Source organism: Diospyros lotus, chromosome 11, assembly GCF_014633365.1.
Source record: "Diospyros lotus cultivar Yz01 chromosome 11, ASM1463336v1, whole genome shotgun sequence".
In the NCBI taxonomy this organism is placed as follows: domain Eukaryota; kingdom Viridiplantae; phylum Streptophyta; class Magnoliopsida; order Ericales; family Ebenaceae; genus Diospyros; species Diospyros lotus.
The window spans coordinates 25,482,734-25,507,437 of record NC_068348.1 but is presented as its reverse complement, the minus strand read 5'-3'; the positions used below and the strand labels follow the sequence as shown (position 1 = coordinate 25,507,437).

At 36.7% G+C, this 24,704-nt stretch overlaps 2 protein-coding genes across 11 annotated transcripts in view; both read left to right on the top strand.

The window, feature by feature from the left end:
- The first annotated feature begins 3,021 nt into the window (after positions 1-3,021).
- The window catches only part of LOC127813134 (disease resistance protein RPV1-like), a 210,627-nt gene continuing 188,944 nt past the window's right edge, over positions 3,022-24,704 (top strand). For 3 of the 10 annotated variants that reach the window (XM_052353918.1, XM_052353927.1, XM_052353922.1), the window contains exon 1: positions 3,026-3,705. In XM_052353918.1, the coding sequence (XP_052209878.1) occupies positions 3,247-3,705 (459 nt within the window). In that variant the 5' untranslated portion in view covers positions 3,026-3,246. Of the gene's footprint in view, positions 3,819-4,662; positions 5,765-5,854; positions 6,242-6,345; positions 6,770-24,704 lie in introns of all 10 variants that reach the window. The other 7 variants (XM_052353926.1, XM_052353925.1, XM_052353921.1 and 4 more) reach the window with 7 other exon arrangements.
- LOC127813139 (uncharacterized) lies at positions 7,076-7,973 on the top strand. The gene is made up of 2 exons (XM_052353932.1): positions 7,076-7,235; positions 7,310-7,973. The coding sequence occupies exons 1-2, from the start codon at positions 7,221-7,223 to the stop codon at positions 7,940-7,942; spliced, it is 648 nt and encodes a 215-aa protein (XP_052209892.1). The 5' UTR covers positions 7,076-7,220; the 3' UTR covers positions 7,943-7,973.

Below are 24,704 nucleotides of genomic sequence, written 5' to 3'. Positions count from 1 at the left end.
ATATTGCTTCTTATAAGGTGATTAGTAGGAACATCATATTATGTAATAAAATATGTTTGATATAAACATGCAAATAACCAAAATAAAAGATATTGAAAGTAAATATTTTTTATGTGGTTAAAAGTATCATAATTCTTAATCTTATTGAATGTTTGTGAGGTACATCCAATTCTATTAGTCAACTCATCTTTCTCTTTATTTTTAAAACCTGAGTAGTAAAGATGTGTCCTTTAATAATTAAATAGAGTTAGATGGATTATATTTAATTAATCTTAATATCTAATGGGTAAGCAATAAGAAAAATAAAAAATTTAATAGTCTAAGATATTTTTCTAAGATCGGAGTCCATAATCGCAATTGAAGACATCGGAAAAGTGCAGAAGGTTCTTGCGGCAAAGCCAATTGAGATTGAGGAAGATAATCGGCGGAGTGCATTCTGTGAACAGAATCAAGCTACTCGAGTATCACGTGGTTATACTCGAGTATCAGGTGGAGGTTTCGTCGGACCTGGGGTTGAGGACAGACTCGGCTTTGGTTTCAGAGGCTGGTCGGTTGGTCGTCGGTGCCTCGCCTACAAGAAATTTGCCGGTGACCGGATAGCTCAGGGTGGGCAAAATGGGTGTCGAAGATCCGGTTGGCTCGTCGGAATATTCTGATTACGCGCTTCATGAGGCCGGCGGATTTAGGCAGTCCCGAGAATCTCGAGATTTTGCTTGGGATGAGTTGGCTTCCGTGGAGCAATCTCGGACGTTGGCCGTGCTTTCTACATGGGATTTGGTAAGTGTCGATCCATCACATCCAGCTCATGAAGACGTGATGGTGGCGTGGAACTGACAAGGTTGTCACGTCCAACTAATGTTTTCAGCGGGCCTTCTCAATTTCCTATGGATTATGAGCAAGGTGGGATGGGCCCTCATGGAGTTGCTGATGGCTTCCATGTGCCTCGGCCGATGGATCCCTTGGTGGGAAAGGGGTCTGAGTCCCTCTCACGTGCGTGGTGAAGTGTGTGAGGGCCCTTATGGTAAGAATTTTACCTTTGCACCAAGGGAAAGGGGTCTGAGCCGACTTCACGGGCAAAACTGTTGGAGACTTGGAGTCTAGCGGTCCTCGTATTCCACAAAAGTTGGAGTACACTCCCCTTCATGGGATGAGTGCAGTTTTGTGCACCTGTTTTAACGCAGGTGCACATCACCTCCGTTGATTTTTGGAGGGCAAATTTACAAAACTGCCCTCCAAGACAACGGAGGTGATGTGCACCTGCGTTAAAGCAGGTGCACAAAACTGCACTCTCATGGGATGATGGAACCCATGAAGAAAATATTTGGAGGGCAAATTTACAAAATTGCCCTCCAAGTCAACGGAGGTGATGTGCACCTGCGTTAAAGCAGGTGCACAAAACTGCACTCTCATGGGATGATGGAACCCATGAAGAAAATATTTTCTATTGGCAGAGGACGTTTGTGGGCTATTTTGTTGAGAATAGCTTACCCTTCTCGATGGTTCGGTCTCTTGCAATGCTGCTTTGGAAGAGACGGTCTTCTTGAGGTAATCTCAAATAATCGGGGCTTTTATCTATTTCGATTTGATACAATATAGAGCACATGGTGGGTGTTTTTGACGCGGGGCCTTGGCATTTTGCGAATTGTCCTATTCTATTTAAATGCTGGGAGCTTGGGATGAATTTGTCTCTGGAATCGCATATATCTCAGTTATTATAATGGAAAAAATTATTTCATGAAAAAAAGAGGATAAGCCAAAAGGAGAAAATAAATACAAATTAGAGAATAAAATATAAGAAAAAGGGGATAATTTTTTATGAAAATTATTTTATGCTCAGTTATTATATGAAATAGAGAAAAATAAATTAAAAATAAAATATGAAAAAGACAACTCAATCACCCCACCACCCCCAAAAAAAAAACAGACTAACCACTCTAGGAGAGGTTGAACACTTGCAATTAAAAAGAGACACATTACCTTTCAAAGCACCAATTTCTAATAGTTCCATTGGAAGACAAAGATTTAATATAATATATGCCTAAAATGTTAAACTTTTAAATAATCATGTTCAAGATTGCCTTGCTGATGCACCCAGTTAAAATTAACCCCAAAAGCTCATTCAAGGACTGTAATTCTCAGTCTGGCAGCGGTCTTCTCCATTTTAAGTTTCAAACCCAGGTCATTCTATCCTAGAACCCCATATTCTCGATGCAATAACCCTGATTCAAATATATTAAAAACAATCTAAAATGGTAAAAAATTTAACACTTTATTTCTAATCCTAATATTCTACCAAAATATAATTTTATTGCCTCTCCTAAGATAAAATGTTAGTCGCTCTTTTATCAGTGTTGTTAACTTAGAATTCCCTTTTCTACAATTAACATATCTGTTTTGAATATTGTCAAGTTTCTTAACAGGAGAGTGTTCAAGATTTCCTTTACATTTAATCTACATATTTTTTTGTTAAGGAGTTTGGGCCAAAGGGGATGATCCTCATTGTCAATAAATCTCCAAACCCATTTAAACAAAAACGTTGTATTTTATTGAGGATAAAACCAATATCAAGAAACTAACAGCTATTGCACCATTAAAAAGAATTATGATCCTTTGATTCATACAGCATTGGTCCATCCCACCTATCCATTTTCTTCCAGATCCCATCTCACGTAGCACTTCAGCCAGATATTCCCAACTTAACATTTATTAACTAATTTAACTTTTACTCATTTTACTATTATTTTTGTTGATGCATGCATTGAGAATTTATTTAACCTATCCAATCTATTAATTTATGTTTTTGTAATATTCTATTTTAACTCAGTCAGTGCATTTACTGTAACATTCGTCGCTTCTTGCATTATTTTGTGCATTTACTGTAACATCGTATTAATAATAATTTCGCTCTACTGTACTTTTTTTGATTTTTTTTTTTACCCGCGAAATTTCGCCCCACTTTCCTAGCTTGCTCATTCAATATGTGCTTTTTGACCAATGCTTTGCTTTGGTCGCTCTCTCTCTCTCTCTCTCCTAATTTGCTTTGCTTTGGTCTCTCTCCTAATTTGCTTTGCTTTGGTCGGTTTCCTAGCAGATGCCCACTCAATTATTTGCTTTGCTTTTTGACTTCATAGTAGACGATGCTCTGTAGTCTCTACCCGATCGTTCTCATGATAAATCAAAGAGGTAGACTTTGATTGATCTCCAGTTTTCTCCAACACATCCATTCTTCTCTGCTCCCTCTGTTCAATGACTACTACTACTACTACAAGAGTCAATGAGCCCGCCTCCTCCTCCTCCTCCCCTTCCGCTTCTCGATGCAGCAGCGGCAGCTATCACGTGTTCTTGAGCTTCAGAGGCCAGGACACTCGCTGGACCTTCGCCGACCACCTCTACACGGCTCTTAAGAACGCCGGATTTCGCACCTTCAGGGACGACGATGAAATCCAAAGAGGAGAAAGCATCAAGGTTGAGCTGCGGAGGGCAATCGAAGAGTCGAGGGTTTCAATAGTTGTCTTCTCCAGAAACTACGCGTCTTCGACCTGGTGCCTCGATGAGCTTGCGATGATCCTCGGAAGACGACGGAGGGGGGACTGTGCCCACGTGGTCCTGCCGGTGTTCTACGGCGTGGATCCGTCGGATGTCAGGAAACAAAAGGGAGTTTATGCGGAGGCATTTGCGAGGCATGAAGATCGATTCAAGTTCGAGGTGGGAGAGGCTGAAGCAGCAAAGGAGTGGAAGGAGAAACTAAAGGGGTGGAGGGAAGCGCTGGAGGAAGTTGCTGGCTTAGCAGGAATGCCTTTACCAGATGGAGGTGATAGGTAATTCCTCTGCGTCCCACTTTTGCGTCCATAGTTGTGAGTGGACTGTAATTTAATTATTACAATATTAATTAAATATTCTAAGGATATTAATAGAAACAATATCATTAAATTTATAATAGTAAATTTGACTAATCATAATAGTAAGAATATTAATAGAAACAATTTGCCATTGTAAAATTTATAATTTTTTAAAAAAAATTAAAATTTAAGATCAATATCATTAAAATTGTAATATTACATTATCATGAATATTATTTTTGTAGTTTTTATATTGTAATATTATGAAATTAATTAGATGATAATTATAATATAGCAATACAGAATTATATTACCAGCAATATCATAAATGGTGTATTAATTAGATCATAAACAAATTAGGGGTATCGTCTAATTTGTTTCACAGTTAAGAGGATACCCCTACGGACAGTGGTTGTTATGCAATGTATTTTCAAGAACATATTCTATTAAAATAGAATCCATTAACTTTCTAAAAGATAATAAATTCAAGTAGCCTGGGTCGGGGGAGAGATTCGTAGACTAGAGGAACTTCACGTGTAAAGACGTATCTTATTTTTGAAAAATGAAATTCCTGTCATTATATAGAGTTCTTTTGCCATTCGATTTCTATGAATTATCTTTTTTTTCCCCTAATGTTCTTTTCATATTTTTGGCATCATCTTGATGGTATTAATTTTAAGTTCAAACGGATGCAATTTTTTTGTGGACCATGATAATTTCCATAATATGCTAGTTTTTTGCAGCGAAAATTTTAATTTATTTAAGTTGTCAAATGCTTAGCTATTGATGAGCTATTACTTTCTGTATGGATTGCAAACCATAGGCACGAGTCAAAGTTTATCCATAAAATTGTCAAGGTGGTTGAAGACAAGCTAAGGCGGGCAAGAGTCTTGAATGTTGCCCCTTACGCCGTTGGACTAGATTCCCGTGCCAAAAGCATTAATTTGTGGTTACAAGATGGAGGGCTTGATGTTGAAATTATTGCCATTTGTGGGATGGGTGGAATTGGCAAGACAACCATTGCCAAATTTGTGTACAACTCAAACTTCTCAAAATTTGAAGGTAGCAGCTTCATAGCAAATATAAGAGAAATTTCTGGACAACAAAACGGTTTAATTCGTTTACAAAGCCAACTTCTTTCAGATATTGTGGGAAGAAAAGAGGAAGAAATACGCAATGTTGATGAAGGGATTCTTAAGATTAAAGAAGTTATTGGTTTTAAAAGAGTTCTTATAGTTCTTGATGATGTGGATAAACGGGAACAATTAGACGCAATCCTTGGAATGAAGGATTGGCTATCTCCGGGTACCAAATTGATCATAACTACTAGACATGAGCAATTACTAAGAGCTCATGAGTGTTGGAAAGTACACAAGGTAGAGGAGTTGGATCACAATGAATCCCTGCAGCTTTTCAGTTGGTATGCCTTTGGACAAAGCCACCCTATTGATGGTTATTTGGTAGACTCAGAAAGGGCAGTATATTATTGCAGAGGGCTTCCATTAGCTGTTAAAATTTTAGGTTCTTCCCTATCTGGTGAAAGTTTAGATGTGTGGAAAAGTCGACTACAAAAATTGAAGGCAATTCCTGACAATGAAATCCTTGAAAAACTCAAACTAAGTTACGACTCTTTACAAGATGACCACGACAAAGATTTATTCCTTGATATTGCTTGCTTCTTTGTTGGACGGGACAAAGACACCACAATTACAATCCTAGAGGGATGCGATTATTTCGCATTGGTTGGGATTCAAAATCTTATTGACAGAAATATGTTAACCATTGAAGGTAACAAGCTGGTGATGCATCAATTGATTCAGGAAATGGGAAGGGAAGTTGTCCGGCAAGAATCACCGAAAGAGTTAGGAGAACGCAGTAGGCTCTGGAATCGCAAGGATTCCTTTAGTGTCTTGCACAGAAAAACTGTATGAATTAACTATACTTATTTATTTTGTACATGTTTGTGAAAAGATGCTATTTATTTATCAATGCTCCCCCCTCCCCTTCTTTGTCAGGGCACAAAAAAAATCAAAGGCCTTGTTGACATGCATTTCTTGAAGGAAGATGAGTTTGAGTGGAACAAGTTTGGGCCCAACAGCTGCTCTAAAAAGCGGAAGAGGTTTCCCTTTAGTATCTTCTCTGATTTCCCTATGGGCATTACTACAAAAAATTCAGATGTAGCTTTGGAAGGTGATGCATTTTCAGGGATGTCCAATCTACAACTTTTGGTGATTAGTCATGTACAATTATTTGGAAACTATGAAAATTTCCCCAAAGGATTGAGGTGGTTGCATTGGTCTCGTTTCCCTTTACAAAGGATACCCAACAATTTTCGTTTGGACATGCTGGTTGCTCTTGAAATGCCTTATAGTTGCTTGAAAAAGGTTTTGAATGGAACCAAGGTTTGTTTCTTAAGTCCTTTTCTTTTTATTTCTTCTACCAATATGTATTTTCATTAGATTTTTAATCAAATTATTAATATTCGTTTTCTTTTGTTGTTTTACAGTGTCTCCAATTACTGAAAATCCTTAATTTAAGTCATTCCCATTATCTTTTTGAGACTCCTGATTTCTCAAGGTTGCCGAATCTTGAGAGACTTGTACTTGAAAATTGTACTAGGTTGGTTAAGGTTGATGAATCGATTGGATGCCTAGAAAGACTTGTTTTCTTAAACTTGAGAAATTGTCAAAGCTTGAGGGAGCTTCCACAAACCTTTTATAAGCTAAAATCTCTGGCAACACTTGACCTTAACGGTTGCTTTAATCTTGGAAATTTTTCAGCAGAGCTTTTACCAGACGGAACTGCAATAAATCCATTATTCTCCATCACTCGGATGGTGAAAGCATGGCTTTTGTCTGCATGGCCTTGGCCACTAAATCCAAGAAGTCGGCCAAAATTTTCATTGGTTTCTTTTCCACCGTCTTTGGTACGTTTAGTTCTTGCAAATTGCAATCTGTCTGATGACAGTTTCCCTAGGGATTTTAGCAGCCTATCCTCATTGCGGTGGTTGAATTTGGACGAGAATCCAATTTGTAGCCTCCCAAATTTCATTAGGGATCTTTCTGGGCTCGAGGTGCTACAGTTAAAATCATGCCCAAGGCTTTTGACACTTGACGGGCTGCCTCAAAGTATAGAATGTTTGCAGGTTAATGGATCTAAATTGTTGGAAAAAATAAGATTTGACTCGCAGATTTTACCAGCAATTTTGTACATTATTATGATTGCCCGAGGCTAGTTGAGTTTTCGGGCGTATTCAAAGTAAAACGCTTAGAAAGTGATGATGCAGAGCTAATTAGCAATTTGGGCTTATGTGACTTCTTCAAAGGCTGGAGACAATCATACATAGAGTTATCATCAATCTTTACATCACATAAAACGCGGATGTCTCCTCCCCTAGTACGCTCTCTCTCTCTCTCTCTCTCTCATGGGGCTGTATATTACTGTTTAACTTATGTTGCTTTTTTGTATAGGGATCACACCATCCTTGTATAATTTCCACTTATATTCGTGGAAGCAAGATGCCTATCAGATTCAATCTTAAGAATGTAGGATCCTCAATATCTTTTACCATGCCTTCCGATGCTAATTTCAGAACTCAAGGGTTGTCTGTTTGTTCTGTTTATGCTCCATCTAATGATGTTCGGTTTGGAAAACAGTACTTATGCACAATTATCAGTAATGCAACCAAGCAAGTGAAATGGAGCTATTGCCCAGAACTTTATGACATTTCATGGGATGGTGAGGACATGATGTGGTTAAGTTATTGGAAGTTAGAGGAGGATCAGTTGGAAGGTGGCGATGAAGTGAATATTTCAGTTACAATTACAAGTGGTGGGGATTATGAAGTGAAGGAGGTTGGGGTTCATATTGTGTACAAGGAGGAGGAGGCAGAAGAAAAGAAGAGCACACAATCTCATAGTTTAGAATTTCCCCAACAAATTCATCCCTATGGGAATGTAGTTCCTGGTGGTTTTTGTAACGGGGATTGCGAGAATTGCACTAGACTCATTCTTTATGCCGATCTCTTTGATTGTTTCAGTATTGGGTGGCGAAGGAGCCCGGGTGTAACTTCCACATTTTCTTCAAGTTTTTTATGGATCTAATAAATAAATGATGAGTTTTTTTTTAATGCTATTTCATGTCCGTTTAGTTTAAGAAGAAAGTACCATTGATGGAATTATTCTTTCGAAGCTACCAAATAATGAGAAATTGAATTTGGAGAGAGAGGAAAGGATGGGAGCAAGTGAGCCTCACTTGCATGCTGCTGCTGCTGCTTGTGTATAATAAAGTTTGTTTGTTTGTTTGTTTCTCTTTTCTTTTGCTGCTCCACCCTCTCTCTTTCTTTATTTCTTTGGAAATTAGAAGGTAATGATGGGTTGATATCTGTATAACTCAAAAGACTTTGCCACTTTTTGAAAAACCTGTAACAGAAAGGAAGTTATTGGGATTGCATATTGGCATTCTGTTAATGCTGCCACTGCATCCGTTGCATTTAACTATGTTGGCCAAAAAGGTAATGTTGAATACTTTTTTTTTTTTTTTTTATAATAACCGAATTTAAAACGAAGATATTGATATTTTTTTATAATAACCGAAATTTGTAGATGTCAAATAAAATATTTTTATATTTAAAAATTAAAAAAATCTAACTGAAATTAAAATGATGATATTAATTTCAAAATAAATGATCAAATAAGGAGAATAGCCAAAACCGCCCCTATTAGGCTTTCAATTTGGGAATTAATATCATAATAGAAAAATATATTTTTTTTATTATATTTTCTAATTTTAAATTGAAAGAATTTTGAATTTTGTCATTTAGAAATGTTTTTTGAAAAGAAAAATACGAAATAAAATTAAATAGGAACAAAAAATTATAATGCTCCGAGAAAATACTTGTTACCAAGACACATCCACGAATCTGTTGGCATAAGGTATCCCTGATACCCCTTTCTTAGGATAAAAAATTATGCACATTATTTATATATATATATATATAAAGAAAAAATAAATTACAAAATTTCAATCTCCATGCTTGTGTCATAGATCCAATTACAACTTACAAGTAAATAATTTACTAACTCAATAATTTTGCAAGGATAAATTATAAAATTTCGAGTATTTTCATTCAAAACAAACTTTAAACTCAAAACACATTTATTTATTTATTCATATTTTATTATTATAATAAAAAAAATATTATAAAATTCATCAACTTTAAAATGTATATATATTTTTAATAATATATTAATATTAAATATTTCTAATTTACTGAATAATCAAATTTGTTAAATAAAATATTATTAAAAAATTATTTCAAAGAGAATGCATTTTTAATTTTCTAAAAACAAACTAATAAAACAGAAAATTAAAAATAAATTTAAAACTTAAAACTGAAAATTAAAAAACAAAAGTAACGTAGTGTTAAGTTTTCCTACATATTTATCCTTTCTTCCATCCTTTCAAATTTGAAATATTATAAATTAATTGTTTTCATTAAAGGTTTTTTATTAACAATATCATAAATATCATTTTGATAGTTTTAAGTTTATAATAATAATAATAATAATAATAATAATAATAATAATAAAGAGGGGTGAATGTAATACCCGAGAAATTCTAAAAGACTCAAGGGTAATTTATTTTGGGGCAAAAATGAAATTTAAGGATAAATTGAGGGTATAAGGGTAATTTATTACCCTATGAATGACTAAATTGACTTCCGGGAGTGCCTTGGAGCTGAGATGTCAAAGGAAAATGATGTGGCATTAACGAGCACCCCGAGATATGATTTATAGCATCGAAAGAAATAAAATCGGGAACAGTTTTCGGTACAGTTAAAATGCAATTGCCAATTAGGCTGCAATACCAAAATTGTTGTAGACGACTTCCCAGAAGTCAACGGAAGCTTGAGGGGGCTTTGATTTTTCATAAGGAACTACCTTTCAGTGGTTTCAGGAAGAAACGAAAAGGTTTAGGGCCAAAATGAAGATTCGGGCCTAAGTGCAATTTTTCGAAATTGCTAGAGGGAGGCCGAAACGATATTTTTTCAGAATCATCGGGGGTCAAAATGACGTTTTAAGGACTTGACAGCCTTGAAAGCAATTATCAAAAGTTGAGGGGCTTGGTGAAAGAGGGCAAAATGAGAAACTCAAAACTTGAAGAGGCCAAAGTGAAATTTTTCAAAGATTTGCCAATCAGAATCCGACCATGGCACGGATGGTCGCCGACAGGCTATTTGAGGCATGGGATGGCACGAGGGTAGTCGTGGGACCAACTTTTGTAAAGCTTGGCCAACAACGGCCAATGGATTGGCCAGAAAAGCAAAAAGAAAAGCAGCCGAAAATGGCCGAATATTCGCATGCCTGCAACTTGGTTTTGTGGTCGGCTAGGGTTGTTTAAGGGTCGATCTAGGGGAGGTTGAAACTCCTAAGAGGTTGGGTAAGGAAGCCAAGGGCGTTTGAGGGTTTGATTTTGCCTATAAATAGGCGTTAAAGGAGGCAAAAAATTTCAAGGGTTTGAGATTCAAATCGGCCATGTTATTGAACAAATTAACAGCCCAAAATAAGGGGCTTTTGAAGCCCATGAAAGGTAGAATCATTCTGGAGATTTTGAGCCATTTTGGTGAAGGTTTGAAGGCGATTCGAAGCTCACTAGAAAGAGGGAAGCGGAAGGTCGGTCGAGGCTTCAAGCCTTCAATTGACGGCCTTCGATTTGTCCTTTCGAGGCTCAATAAGTGCCATTAGGATCGACTAGATGAAGGTTACAAGGTGGCATCGAAAACTAGCATCGCCGACACCAGAGAAGACGACCGGCGAGTGGGCCACACGCGCTGGTCAACACACGCAGCCTATTCACTAGCGCGTGAGGGCGCGTGGGGGCCTAGAAAAATGTGAAAAAAAATCCCTAAAATTCTAAAAAAATATTTTACGGGGGTTCTTACAAAAAGATTTGGATTTGGGATTCCTAATATCTCGATTTTAGCATCAAAGAATCTCGTTTTGCGTGAAAATGCAATATCCGGGTAAGTCCAGTAGTTTTCCTTTGAAGTTTATAGCCTATAATGAATTGTTGTGAAATTTGATTTGAGAAAATAGTCCTGATGTATTTATTGGGATTTTTGGAAGAAAAAATGAGAGAAAATAAAGGAAAAATGAAATAAATGCAATATCGAGGATATTTAGTGATTAAATATTATTTTATGATTAAGGTGATCGAGATGATGTGATTGGTGCAACTTTTGAGAGTTGGCACGAGAATCGAGATCGGGCACGCATACTGAGGTGATTCGCGCTTTTCGATGTATCTTGGTCTTTAGGGCAAAGATGAGTTTTCCTATCCTACATGATATGATTGTTTATTATGCATGATATTTATGAAAGATATGATTGCTTATATATGCATAATATTTACGAAAGATATGATTCATTTTGTCATATTGCATGGAAAGTGGTGATAATTGCATGGCACGATATTATTGTCACATTGATATTTGTGCATGGGAATGGGATGTCGCCCCTAGAGTTTAGCCGTAATTCCCCTAGGGCAATGATGGAATAACGTTAGGTTTATCCTGCAGAGGTTCGGGATTTGCCTAGAATTCCGTGTCGGGCTGGTGGGCCTAGGAAGTTACATTAAGGGTAAATGTTGTTCATGTTATTGCATCACGTATTCGTATATATATGTTTTGGATTCTCGCTAGAAGTTTCATTTTCTAATGGGTTATGCCCCTGGAATATTCCACGTTCCAATTTAGACTTGCAACTCAGGCAAGAAACAGGTTGAGATATGACGGCACGTGATGGCGTGGCTGATGGATTCGGTGAGCTGACTCAGATATGGTTTAGTTGATACTTTATTGATGATTAGCCTTGTAATTCCCCTAAGCGCGCATTGGTCACGAGATGCTCAGCTCACCTTGGTCACGAGACCTTCAGCTCGCCTTGATCACGAGACCCTCAGCTTGCCTTGGTCACGAAACCCTTAGCGCGCCTTGGTCATGAGACCCCCAGCTCGCCTTGGTCAGGAGACCCTCAGCGCGCCTTGGTTACGAGACCCTCAGCGCGCCTTGGTTACGAGACCCTCAGCTTACCTTGGTCACGAGACCCTCAGCGCACGTGCACGTTGGAGACGAGATTCTACTCTCATCGCACCTTGGCGACAAGACTCTCAAGACACTTAACTCTCAGAACCTTCAAGACTCGTAAGTCTCTAGAAACTCCCGTGATCAACCACGCACCTTACATTCTCTCACGTAAAAAAAAAAAATAGATTATTGTATTTTGGCAACAACAATGGCAACGAGGGAAAATAAACTCAAGCCCGTTGCCCCGCTGATGGCCCAACAACGAGGGAAAAACAAACTCAAGCTTGTTGCCTCGCTCACGGCCCGACAATGAGGGAAAAACAAACTCAAGCTCGTTGCCTCGCTGACGGCCCAGCAACGAAGGAAAAATAAACTTAAGCTCGTTGCCCCGCTCACGGCCCGGCAATGAGGTAAAAGTACACTCAAGCCCATTGTCCCGCTTACAGGCCGGTAATGAGGTAAAAGTACACTTAAGCCTGTTGTCTTGCTTACAGCCCGGCAACGAGATAAAAGTACATTCAAACCCGTTGTCCTGCTTATAGCCCGGTAACGAGGTAAAAGTACATTCAAACCCATTGCCTTGGTTATAGTCCTGTAATGAGGTAAAAATACATTCAAGCCCATTGTCCCGCTTATAGCTCGGCAATGAGGTAAAACTACATTCAAACTCATTGCCCTGTTCACGGCCTGACAATGAGGTAAAAGTACATTCAAACCCGTTGTCCCACTTATAACTATGCAATGAGGTAAAAGTACACTCAAGCCCATTGTCCTGCTTACATCTTGGCAATGAGGTAAAAGTACACTCAAGCCCGTTGTTCCGCTTATAGCCCGGCAACGAGGTAAAAATACACTCAAGTCCATTGTCCCGCTTACATCCCAGCAATGAGGTAAAAGTACATCAACCCAGTTGTCTCGCTTATAACCCTGCAATGAGGTAAAAGTACATTCAAACCCGTTGTCCCGCTTATAGCCCTGCAACGAGGTAAAAGTACATTCAAACCCATTGTCCCGCTTATAACCCAGCAACGAGGTAAAGATATATTCAAGCCCGTTGTCCCGCTTATAGCCTGGCAACGAGGTAAAAGTACATTCAAACCCATTATTCTGTTTACAGCTCGACAATGAGGGAAAAGCCCAACGCGACCTCATTATCTTGCTTATGGCCCGACAACAGGAGGAAAAAATGAACTCAAGCCTATTGTCCTGCCCATAGCCCAGCAACAAGGGAAAAATGAACTCAAGCCCATTGTCTTACTCACCGCCCGACAACAAGTGAAAAGAAAGTGCCAACCTATTGTCCTACACACAACATCATAATGGGGAGTAGAATCAAACTCATTATTTGGTGCACAGTTCGATATCTATGGAAAGCGAACTTACTAGTATATATACCTCATACTTCTGCAAAGGAATTGAAAATCACTAAAGCCTAGAAATTTAAAAGCATAGTGTGCAAACAAGCTTAAGAGGATGTGTAGAAGATGAAACAGCTAAAAGAGAAATAATGTTCAAAAGTTTACAAGACAAGATACTCTTTCACCTGGAGCTTCCGGCTAAAACAGTAGGAAGCAATTGATATGCCCTGCAAAATTGGAGAATCACACAACCTAAAAGAGTCATGAGACATGGAAATAAAGCCCAAAGGGTTGTAGGAGATCAAGGAAACAAGCCAAAGGAGCAAGAGGTCAAGCCGAGACCAAGTGGGGAAGACCTACTCTGTTATGCCGAGTGAGTACGACACTACTTTGGTTTTTCAGGCATGCCTCTCTCATACGAGCTCCGATTGAGCTGCTTCAAATTCCTATGGAAAGATAAAAGAATTATCTACAACTTTCATGTTTTGAGTTTTGAGAGATTCATACTTTATCAAGGCTGAAATTAGGCTCTAAGTTGATGCACCTGCACTATTAAGGCTCAGAGTCAAATATTGAAGGAAGATAGATCCGAATCAAGACAAAAGGAAAAAAGAAGGCATGAACGAATGACCCCCCCTTGGTCATGACCAAGTGGCCCCCCACTCAGTTATGACCGAGTGGCCCCTCACTCGGTCATGGGGAGATCAATTTCCCCTCACTTTTCATGACCCATTCGGTTATGCCAAGTAGGTACAATACTGCTTTGATTTTTTGGCTATAACTTTCTTATACAAGCTCTGATTGAGCTTATTCAAATTCCTATGGAAAGATAAGAGAATTATCTAAAACTTTTATGTTTTGAGTTTTGAGAGATTCGAACTGAATCAAGGTGTAAATCGGTCATGAAGTTGAGGTACGGGAACCACTCAAAACCAAACCAAGGAAAAAGGGCAAAAGAAGGCATGACCGAGTGGCCCCCCACTCGGTCATGGTCGAGTGGGCTTGGGTCAATCTCTCCTCTTTTCCCTCTCGGATGGGCTGCAAAATCATCAAAACGAGTCGCGAGATTCTAGCCCCGATTGTTGCACATCTCCTCTCTCTCATCCGCTATAAATAGGAGACCATGCATTCATCACAAGGTACGCACTCTTGAGTTATTCAAGTACAATTTCGCATTTTCTCTCGAGATCTGAATTAAGCATCGGAGGGTTTAAGTGGGGACCCCCACTCACGTCCTAAAATTGCTCTCATTTTTGTAGGCCACTCGGTTATCTCAGGTCACCTGATCATCAGACCCTCAGCACGCCTTGGTGACGAGACCCTCAGCACGCCTTGGTGACGAGACCCTCAGCTCGCCTTGGTCACGAGACCCTCAGCTCACCTTGTTCATGAGACCCTTAGCGCGCCTTGGTCACGAGACCCTCAGCGCGCCTTGGGAGACGAGATTCTACTCTCATCGCACCTTGGCGATAAGACTCTCGGGACACTTGACTCTCAGAACACTCAAGACTCACAAGTCTCTAGAAACTCCCGTGGTCAACCACGCACCTTACATTCTCCCACGTAAAAAAAAAAAAAAAAATAGATTGGTATATATTTGCAACAACAACATCCATTAGAGATTAGAATTGAGAAAATTAATGGGCTTAGAGTTAGTGGACTAACTTGAAAAATGAAATGTTAAGTAAATGGGCTTAGAGTTAGTAGACTAAGTTGAAAAAAGAAATGTTAAGTAAATGAGCTTAGAATTAGTGGTCTAAGTTGAAAAAAGAAAGATTAAGTAAATGGGCTTAGAATTAGTGGGCTAAATTGAAAAAGGAAAGGCTAAGTAAAAGGGTTTATAATTAGTGGGCTAAGTTGAAAAATGAAAAGCTAAGTAAATGGGCTTAGAGTTAGTAGGCTAAGAAAGTGGGCTTAAATTTATGGACTAAATGAAAGAATAGTATATTCAAAATAAGATTTAGTTGAAAATAATTAAAGTGACAAATAATTAAAAATAATGGGTGAAATAATGGAGAAATGTGGGAGACAAAGTAGAGTGTGAACAAATAATCAAAGATAATAGGTAAATTAATGGAGAAATGTGGGAGACAAAATATGGTGTGGACAAATAATCAAAGATAATGAATGAATTAATGGAGAAATATGGGAGACAAAGTAAAGTGTGGCCAAATAATCAAAGATAATGGGTGAATTAATGGAGAAATGTGGGAGATAAAGGAGAGTATGGACAAATAATCAAAGATAATGGGTGAATTAATTGAAAAATATGGGAAACAAAGTGGGGTGTGGACAAATAATTAAAGATTATGAATTAGATTTAGTGGAAAATAATTAAAAAATGTGGTAAAATAATAAAAGATAGTGGATCACTACAATTATACTAAACTTAATTCAACCTCTATAAATAGAGAAAACTTGAAAGGTTGGAAGACTTGAATTAGAAAGAGAAAGGTTGTAAGAAATGAGGATTTGAGAGTAAGAGAGAGACATGAGAAAAAGAAAGAATATAGAGAAAAATACCAAAAATTTCTAGAAAAATCTTATAGGTTGGGTTTAGTAGTTCAGGTGAAAATTTGTGACAAAAGGCGTTGTTGGATACGCAAACCGAGACTTTATCGTAGTATAGAAGAATACTGAATCACTCTGCGAGAAGGTAAGTTATCTTCAAAAATTCTAAAAATATTAGAATGATATTTTAGAATTTTTTATGGTGAAATTGGAAGAGAAATGTATGATTAGTATTTATTATGGATTTTTGAGGTAATAAATGCTTGAAAATCAAAGAGAAAATGAGAAATAAATAGAACATGGATTTTAAAAATTATGAGAAATTTTTTGGGGCTTAGGAATATTGTTTTAGGAATTATTGTGAAGATAAATTGAGAAAATTTTATGAGAAAGTATTTATTTCATAATCTTAAGAAAATAATATGAGGAAATTGGAGAAATTAGAAAAATTAGAGAAAAATTAGAAATCTGATTTTCTGAAGTAATTATGATGCCAGGGTATGTCAAGATTCATAATTGAGTACAATTGGAAGTCCAATGCAAATTTTGAGGGAAAATTACGTTAGGGGCAAAATTGTCTTTTTACAAAGTAAGTGGTACTATTCAACTAGATTTAGTTTAGGAAAATGGCTTGTAAGTGATTCCACTAAAACCTGATTTTATGTAAATATTTTTATCATGTTGTCATGTCTTGATGTGAACATGTCATGTGGATTGCTTTTACATGTATTGATGACAAAGTATGCATCTGAGCATGATGAGATTCACGGTCATACGTTGCATGGGTTTGGGATTAGGTACTGAAGCCGTTGCTTTTGCCAAGGGTGCACCCATACACCCCGGTTTGGCAATGAGACTGTAACAATGGCGGGTAATCTTAAGGTGCAGTCGACCCAAACATGAGAGTTATGATGTTATGTGCATTGCATTCATACATATGCATTATGATGTACTCTTACTTAGATGATTCATCATCTAATGTGGGCCTTGCCCCTAGAACATTTAAACGTTCCAGATGAGATTTGCAATGAAGACAAGAAACGGATGAATTGTAAGACGCAAGGCATTATAAAGTTAATTTTTGCATTTAGTTCCTGTATAAGGACCCGATCATGTATTAGTCGTGCTATGTTATGCTTTAAGTTATGATATGTTATGTTTTCAAGTGATGTTAGGGGAAAAAAAAACTTATGTCATGTTTCATGTTATGTTGAAGGACTTAAGTACTATTGTCGAATAATCTTATGTTACTAATTTCGTTGAGGTGATCATGTAATATTATTAATGTTTGAGGTATGTTGAGGTTCGATTCTTGCTTCCATTATTGATGATTACCTAGCCTAGCATATACCAAGTAAGTAAGCTAATGATAGGCAGGTAGTAGGAAAAATTTGAAATTATATCATGATGAATTATAAAAAAAAATATAGTCAAAATTTTCTAAGTTATAACTTGCCCGTGGAAGTGGGGTGTTATAAGAGGGATTTCTAACCTACAACTTATACAAATTAGTGATGTACAATTATGTGGAAACCATGAAAATTTCCCAAAAGGATTGGAATGGTTGTATTAGTTTAATTTCCCTTTATAGTTGATGCCTACTGATTTCCCTTTTGATAGATTGGTTGCTCTTGAGATGTCTTATAGTTGCTTGAAAAAGTTCTTGAATGGAACCAAGGTTTGTTTCTTATTTCCTTTTCTTTCTTTTATCTATTATCATTTTGTAATTTTATTAAATTATTGACATTTCTTCTTCTTGTTTTACAGTGACATGTATTACTAAAAGTCCTTAATCTAAGTCATTCCCATGTCCTTTATCCGACTCTTGATTTCTCAATGTTGCCCAATCTTGAGAGACTTATACTTGAAAATTATTCTAGATTGGTTAAATCAATTGGATGATGCCTAGAAAAACTTGTTTTCTTAAACTTGAGGGATTGTCAAACTTGAGAAAGCTTCTAGAAACTATTTGTAGGCTAAAATCTCTAGCAACACTTTTTAGTTGCTTAAATCTTGAAAATTTGCCAGTAGCGCTAAGAAATATGGATTTTCTAACTGTACTTCTAGCAGATGGAACTACAGTAAATGAATTACTCTCTATAGCTCCAGAGGTTAAAGCATGGCATTTGTCTATATGGCCTTGGCCATTAAATTTAAGAAGTCATACAGAAATTTCAAAGGTTTTTTTTCCACGTGGGTGCATTTAAGCCTTGCAAAATTGCAATCTATCTTATCACAACTTTCCTCGGGAATTTGGTAATCTATCTTCATTCCGGATATTAAATTTGAGTTATAATCCATTTTTTAGCCTCCTAGATTGTATCAGGGATCTTAGTGGGCTCAAGAAACTGTAGTTTGAATCATGCACAAGGCTTTTATCACTTAATGTGTTGCAGCAGAAGTAAAAATAAGTGTGGATGAGAGGAAGTGAATTATTGGAAAGGATAAGCTTTGAATCATTGGACTTCCATCCAATAACATTTTATTTTGTTATGAAGATTGTACAAGTCTAGTTGAGATTTGGGGCATATTCAAGTTAGAACCCTTAAATAGTGTTGATGCACAGCTAATTAAAATTTGGGCTTGTGCGACTTTAAAACCTTGAAGAATTCACATGTAGAGCTTTTCTCAAATGTTGTGTTTGTCAAAAAGAGGCTTCCTCCCTCCTTTCCCCCTCCCCCCTCCTCTCTCTCTCTCTCTCTCTCTCTCTCTCTCTCTCTCTCTCTCTCTATGTGGTTTAGGGATTGCATAAACCTCATACATTTTGCACTTATCTTCTAGGAAGTAAGATTCTTATCAGGTTCAATCTTACGAACATTGGGTCCTCAATATCTTTTACTATACCTTCCCGTGTTCATTATAGAATTCAAGGTTTGTTTGTGTGTTTTATTTATGCACTTTCCAGTGCTGTTAGTATCATTGCTTCATATTTTGGATTGGACCACTAGGGCTTACACATGGTTATTAGTAACGCAACCGGCATTTGAAATGGAGCTATAGTCCAAGATTCTTTGGAATTCCAGGAGCTAGTGAGGACCTGATATGGAAGTTTGAGGAACAGTTAGAAGGTGGTGATAAGCCGCATTTTTCAATTCTTACAAGTCAGGTTTTTGAAGTGATGAAGGAGGTTGGCATCCACCTTGTGTACAAGGAGGCACAGGAAAATGAAAGCACCCAATCTACTAGTTTAGAAGTTGCCCCGCTAGTTTATCCCTATGGGAAGGTAGTTCCTGGTTGTTGTATGAAGGATTGCAAGTATCGCAAGAATTATCATGTCCCTGCAAATCGAGCAAGCACTAAAGTCATTCTTCTTGGTAGTCATCCTGAAAAAAGCACGGGTTGTCCTGATGGTTATTTGGTAGACCACTAGGTGATGATGGACTTTCTTTTGGACCCCGTTCATTTATATGCATAGGTTGTCCTGATGGTCCTGGAAGGCTGCTTGTTGATATAAAATTCTCTGTTTCTCTTGTTTGATGCCTGCTGTTTTGAATCAGCTTCTTTCTTTCTTTCATGCGCTTTTTTGATAAATATATTTATTTCTTTCTTGTTTTTTGGCTAAAAATCCTTCTTTTCTTTCTTTAAACTGCTTTTCTATCAGCTTAGTGTTGTAGTAGTAGGCTGTTTGATAGCAGTTTAAACTCATTGCTTTTCTTAGCACTTAGTAGGATATTTTGCACCATTTGTTGCATTCGGGTGATGTCCGTTTTTCCAATTCTAGTTGAAATCTTTTGAAAAAGGATGCCAATTTGTTGGCTTTGTTTCAGATAAATGTGTGTTAAGAACAATGGTATTGATGCATAACTCGAAGTAAAATCACACTAAAACTGGCAATAATGCTGAGAAACAACTTTTAAATCTGCTTATCAATTCAATTATCAAGGCTTTCATCCATACTAAGAGGGGCTCATATAGAGTGCTAACAAATCCCAATTTACAAAAGAAAACAATTTTAAAATTCAAGAAATAAGTAGAAGACTAACTAGGAAATGAAACAAGGCACTCTAATATGTCAATTCTCAAATTTACACATATAGTATAGTACTTTTTAAAAAATCTTTATACATAGGTTCCCTATCTTTTGTCCCCTAACTGAAAAGAATTTGATTTTGGAGTTCCACAACAAATGCCACTTCACAAGTTCTTGGATCTAAGAGTCGAAAGTGTTGGCCACCCATCGGTGAGGTTCGGTTTAGAACCTTTGTCACATACAATTAGCATTGAATTTTACACTTTACTTAGTCAAGTAGTGGGTGTGTATATGTATAGATTAGACACATTTTTTCCACTTCTTTTCCAAAAATATTTGTGAAAAGTTCAATTTATTTTCTATTTGGAGCAACACACCTTGATGAAATTCTAATTCTTGGCTGAAGTGTTTGTCAAATATCCAAATTTTAAGCACTGAGCTTAAAATTTGGATATTGCTGGTTTATTAGATCTGTCCATATAAGATATATAATTTTTTATTGATGCATTGTTAAATTTTGACCTGAAATTCTCAAGTTTCATTTAAATAAATAAATAAATAACAAAGAGGTAGGATTTAGGATTGAGTCCATTCTAAAAGCTAAAGCCTTATTTCCCATTAATCCAAAACACTAATTATATAATAAGAAGTCAAGGCTTCAAGATTTCACTGGTTTATAGGTTACAAAACATCAACCCTTTGCAGAGTAGTGAAAAGAGGAAGGCAAGTGCTTTGGGACTTAATTATTTGGGATAGTTAATTACTCCATCTTTCAATTGCTCAATTACAAATGAAATAGTTTTTTATATTCTTTTTTTCGCTTAAACCTACCTTTTTGAAGTGTTGCATTCAATTTAGAGTAGGATGAGATTTTCTTTATGTTTTTTATTATACAATTCAAGAGAAAAGTTGCCTCAGAAGCTAGGAATGATTAAAATATTAGTGTTAATTATAGGTAAACTAGTAACAAAATATAATCAATAGCATGAGTAGCTAGTCTACACATTTGGGAACCATTTTTTTCTACTTTATTGGCCAAAACTTGTGATTTTCTTTATACTTTGGTAGCAATAATGGGCCCTCTAATCTTTGCTTTGGTAAGTTTTCAACTTTGGTTGATGCCTCTATGGATGTCTTCACCACCAGATAGTAATAATGGGCCACCTACTGCTGGTAAGTTGGTTGATGAAGAAATAGTTGCAAAATTCTTACATATCAAAGTGTTTATCAATTGACAAGGCATTGAAAACTCACCATTGTTTTTAATATTTTTTGACGTGGTACAGCCATCACACAGTCAGTGCTAGTATTTGTAGGCATTGGCGTGATCTCGTGTTTTTGTGCCAAGACTGCAAGAAAAGCCATTGCTTCAGAACTGAGAGTAGCTGTTGCTCAACTAGTAGCCCCAGGTCACGTGGTTCATGTGTGGGAAGTTGATGATCCTACAATGGAAAGGATCCTTGAAGACCTGGCAAAGGAGAAACCGATCAGATTCACGGCGGCACAGCCCAAGAACTGTGTACAAGATTGAAATGGATAGTAGCACTACCACTTCCTAAAAATAAAATAAAAAAGATGTGCAATTTTTACCACAAAGAGGCTCCAGGCTCCAGCCTCTCTTGTTTTTCACAATTACAATTAATAATGTACGTGCTTTGTATCTAATGTCATGAGCCAAATGAGAACGAGGCTTCTAGGAAAGAATTGTTTGTCCAGTGGCATTGAAACTTAATGCCTAATCTCAATCAATGATGGCATTAAGTTTGGTACATTTTGAACCATTTAAAAGTAAATACATTAGCAATAATTATTTGAAAAATATTGGTAGAGTTTCAAACTCAAAATCTGTAAGTTGTATTACAATTGATCGTTTTAAATAATTAAGAAATATATTATATGATATTATGATTTTCAATTCTCAACATCATATAAGTCATTGCTTAAATATTTCTTATTTTTTTGTAATAACCAATACACTTAGCATGTTTAGATGTCAGAGATGTAATATTATTATATTTAAAAATTAAAAAAAATATAACTACAATTAAAATGATGATATTGATTTCAAAATTCATGATTGAAATCAATATTACCTCTCTTTGGTTCTCTATTTGAGAATTAATATTGCCATCGTAATAGAAAAAGATATTTTTTATTATATTTTTTAATTTTTAAATTGAAAGAATTTTGAATTTTGACGTTTAAAAATATTTTATTTTTTTGAAAAGAAAAATATAAAATTAAATTAAATACGAACAAAAAACCTGAAAATTAGAAAATATAAAAAATTATCAAAAATTCATGAATTTTGCCATGTGTATGAATTATATAGTAAATTTTATTTTTTATTAAATATATATTTAAAATTTGTAATTATAACAATTATATGATGCTGTTTTATTTAAACTAACAACGTGATTTTTCATCAAGAAATTAAATTTTTATTTTTTATAAAAATTCATCAAAAAATTAAAAAAATGAGAAATTTTTTAAAAAATGACAAGTTTTAAAATGAATCTTGATTTTTTTTAAGCTTTCAGATTGAAAAGATAGATTTTAACTAAACTAAGAAGACTATTGTATTGTTAAATAAATCCAAAAATTCAAGTGATATCCCAACAAATCCCTTAACCCAAAATCACTCTCATGCTGGAGATTCAGTTTCTTTGAGGCTATCTCCGGCATCTGTCGGCCCTAATCGCTGACCCTGAACGAGAGGGTGCTGTTGTTGCTGCTTCTGGTGTCCTTCGTCCCTCGTCGCTCATCTTTCTCGTTGTGTTCGCCCTATCATCTCTGGCGTCACAGAGTTCCCCATTCGGCTTCACATCTCTCCCGAGATACTTCAAAGCTCTTTTTTTTTTTAAAAAAAAAAAAAAGCCTATCCAAACGGCCTCGAAGTCTCTCCGCGTGGCCATTGGCTCCTTGCAACCACTCTATACTTCTTTGCTACCAATTGGCGCCAAGCGTCACCCTCGCAAAACCCACATTAATTTGAAGCGCTGCTAATTTTTCCGTTAGTGCTTCTGCAAACGGAGATTAATCCATCAAGAAGGTAACATATGCAACAATGTTTTGCCCAAATTTCTTGGCAGTGGAGTATCAGGGATTTTCTTTACATTTAATCTATATTTTTCTTATAAGGAGTTTTTTTTTCTTATAAAGAGTTTAGGCCAAAGGGGATGATCCTCATTGTCAATAAATCTCCAAACCCATTGAAACAAAAGGGTTGTATTTTTGTTTAGGATAGAACCAACACCAAGGCCACCAAGTTTCTTAGCATGCTCCACCTATTCCCATTTTATAAGGGCCTTTTTTTCCCACTGTTAACGTCGCCCCAAAAAATTAACTCTAAATCCTCGATAATTTTCTTGCAACACCCATTGGGATCTTAAAAATAGAAAAGTAGTATATTGATAAATTAATTAGCACCGCTTTGATGAAGACTTGTCTACCTTGTAGGGACAAATGCCTTGCCTTCTACAAGGCTAGTTTCTTCTCAAATTTTGCCTCCAAGTCTGCCCAAGTTTAGTGACGTCTCGAGCTTACACCTAGAGGAAACCTTAGATACTTAACAGGGAACTCCTCGTGATTACATCTTAGCTCGTTAGCTATTGAGAAAATCCACTCATGGCCCGTGTTCAAATCGATCAACACACTTTTTTGGAAAAATTTACTTTCAACCCAGAAATAAATGAAAGCATTTGAGGATTCTCTTGATGGTTCTTAAAAATTTCATATTTGCTGGGCAAAACACCAAAGCGTCATTAGCGAATTAAAGGTGAGTAATTTCCATTCAATTGTTGCCCACACCAACACCCACCCCTAAAAACCTCCAAATTAGTTGCTTTCTTGAAAAGCCTGTTTAGGCCTTCAGCAACAATGATAAAGAAAAACAGCGAGAGAACTATTAGCTATCAGATATGACACCGTTAAAAAGAATTATGATCTTTTCATTCATACAGCACTGCTCCCAGACCCCACGTCGCGTAGCACTTCAGCCTGATATTCCCAACTTAACATTTATTAGTTAGCTATCAATTTAATATTCTATTTTAACTCAATCAGTACATTTACTGTAACATTCATTACTTCCCCACGTTATTTTATGCTTTCATCTAATAGTAAGTCACAGACAGATCAAATTATTATATTAATAATCATCTTACCCACGGTGCTATACTTTTTCTAACTGTTTTTTCCCTCGAAATTTCGCCCCAATTTCCTAACAGTTGCCCCATTCAATATGTATTTTTTGACCAATGCTGCACTTCGCCCATGGTGCTATACGTCTAATTTTCTCTCGTCTTCCCAACCGAGTTCCTTCTACTTCAAAGTTGACGATGCTCTCTAGTTTCTACCCAATCCTTCTTATGATAAATCAAAGAGGTTGGCTTTGATTGATCTCTAGTTTTCTCCAATAGATACATTCTTCTCTACTCCCTCTCTTCAATGACTACCACTACAAGATCGCCTTCTCCTCCTCCTTCTCTTTTGCTTCTCGAAATAGCAGTAGGTATCATGTGTTCTTGAGCTTCAGAGGCGATGACACTCGCTGAACCTTCTTCGACCATCTCCACACGGCTCTTAGGAACTCCGAATGTCGCACCTTCCTAAACGAATGTTGGGATGTGATACCCAACAAGTTTTCAAGGCGATGATGGTAAGATCGGGTCAGTATAAAACTATCATAGACTTTGGCCTGGGATTGATAGATTTAAAGGTCCATACCCACTTATAGGAAACCCGATAAGAAGATGACTCAAGTAAGCTTATCTTGTTTTCTGAGGAAAGCAGGCTTGACCTAGTTGCTCAAAACAAGAACCGAGCCCAACCCATGTTGGTCTAAGCCCATTAGTTGCCCTGTCTAAGGCTAATTATTCTCCTTATCTTTATCTAGCCTATTAACCCATCACTCATTTGATCTAGCCTTTTGAAGTTGC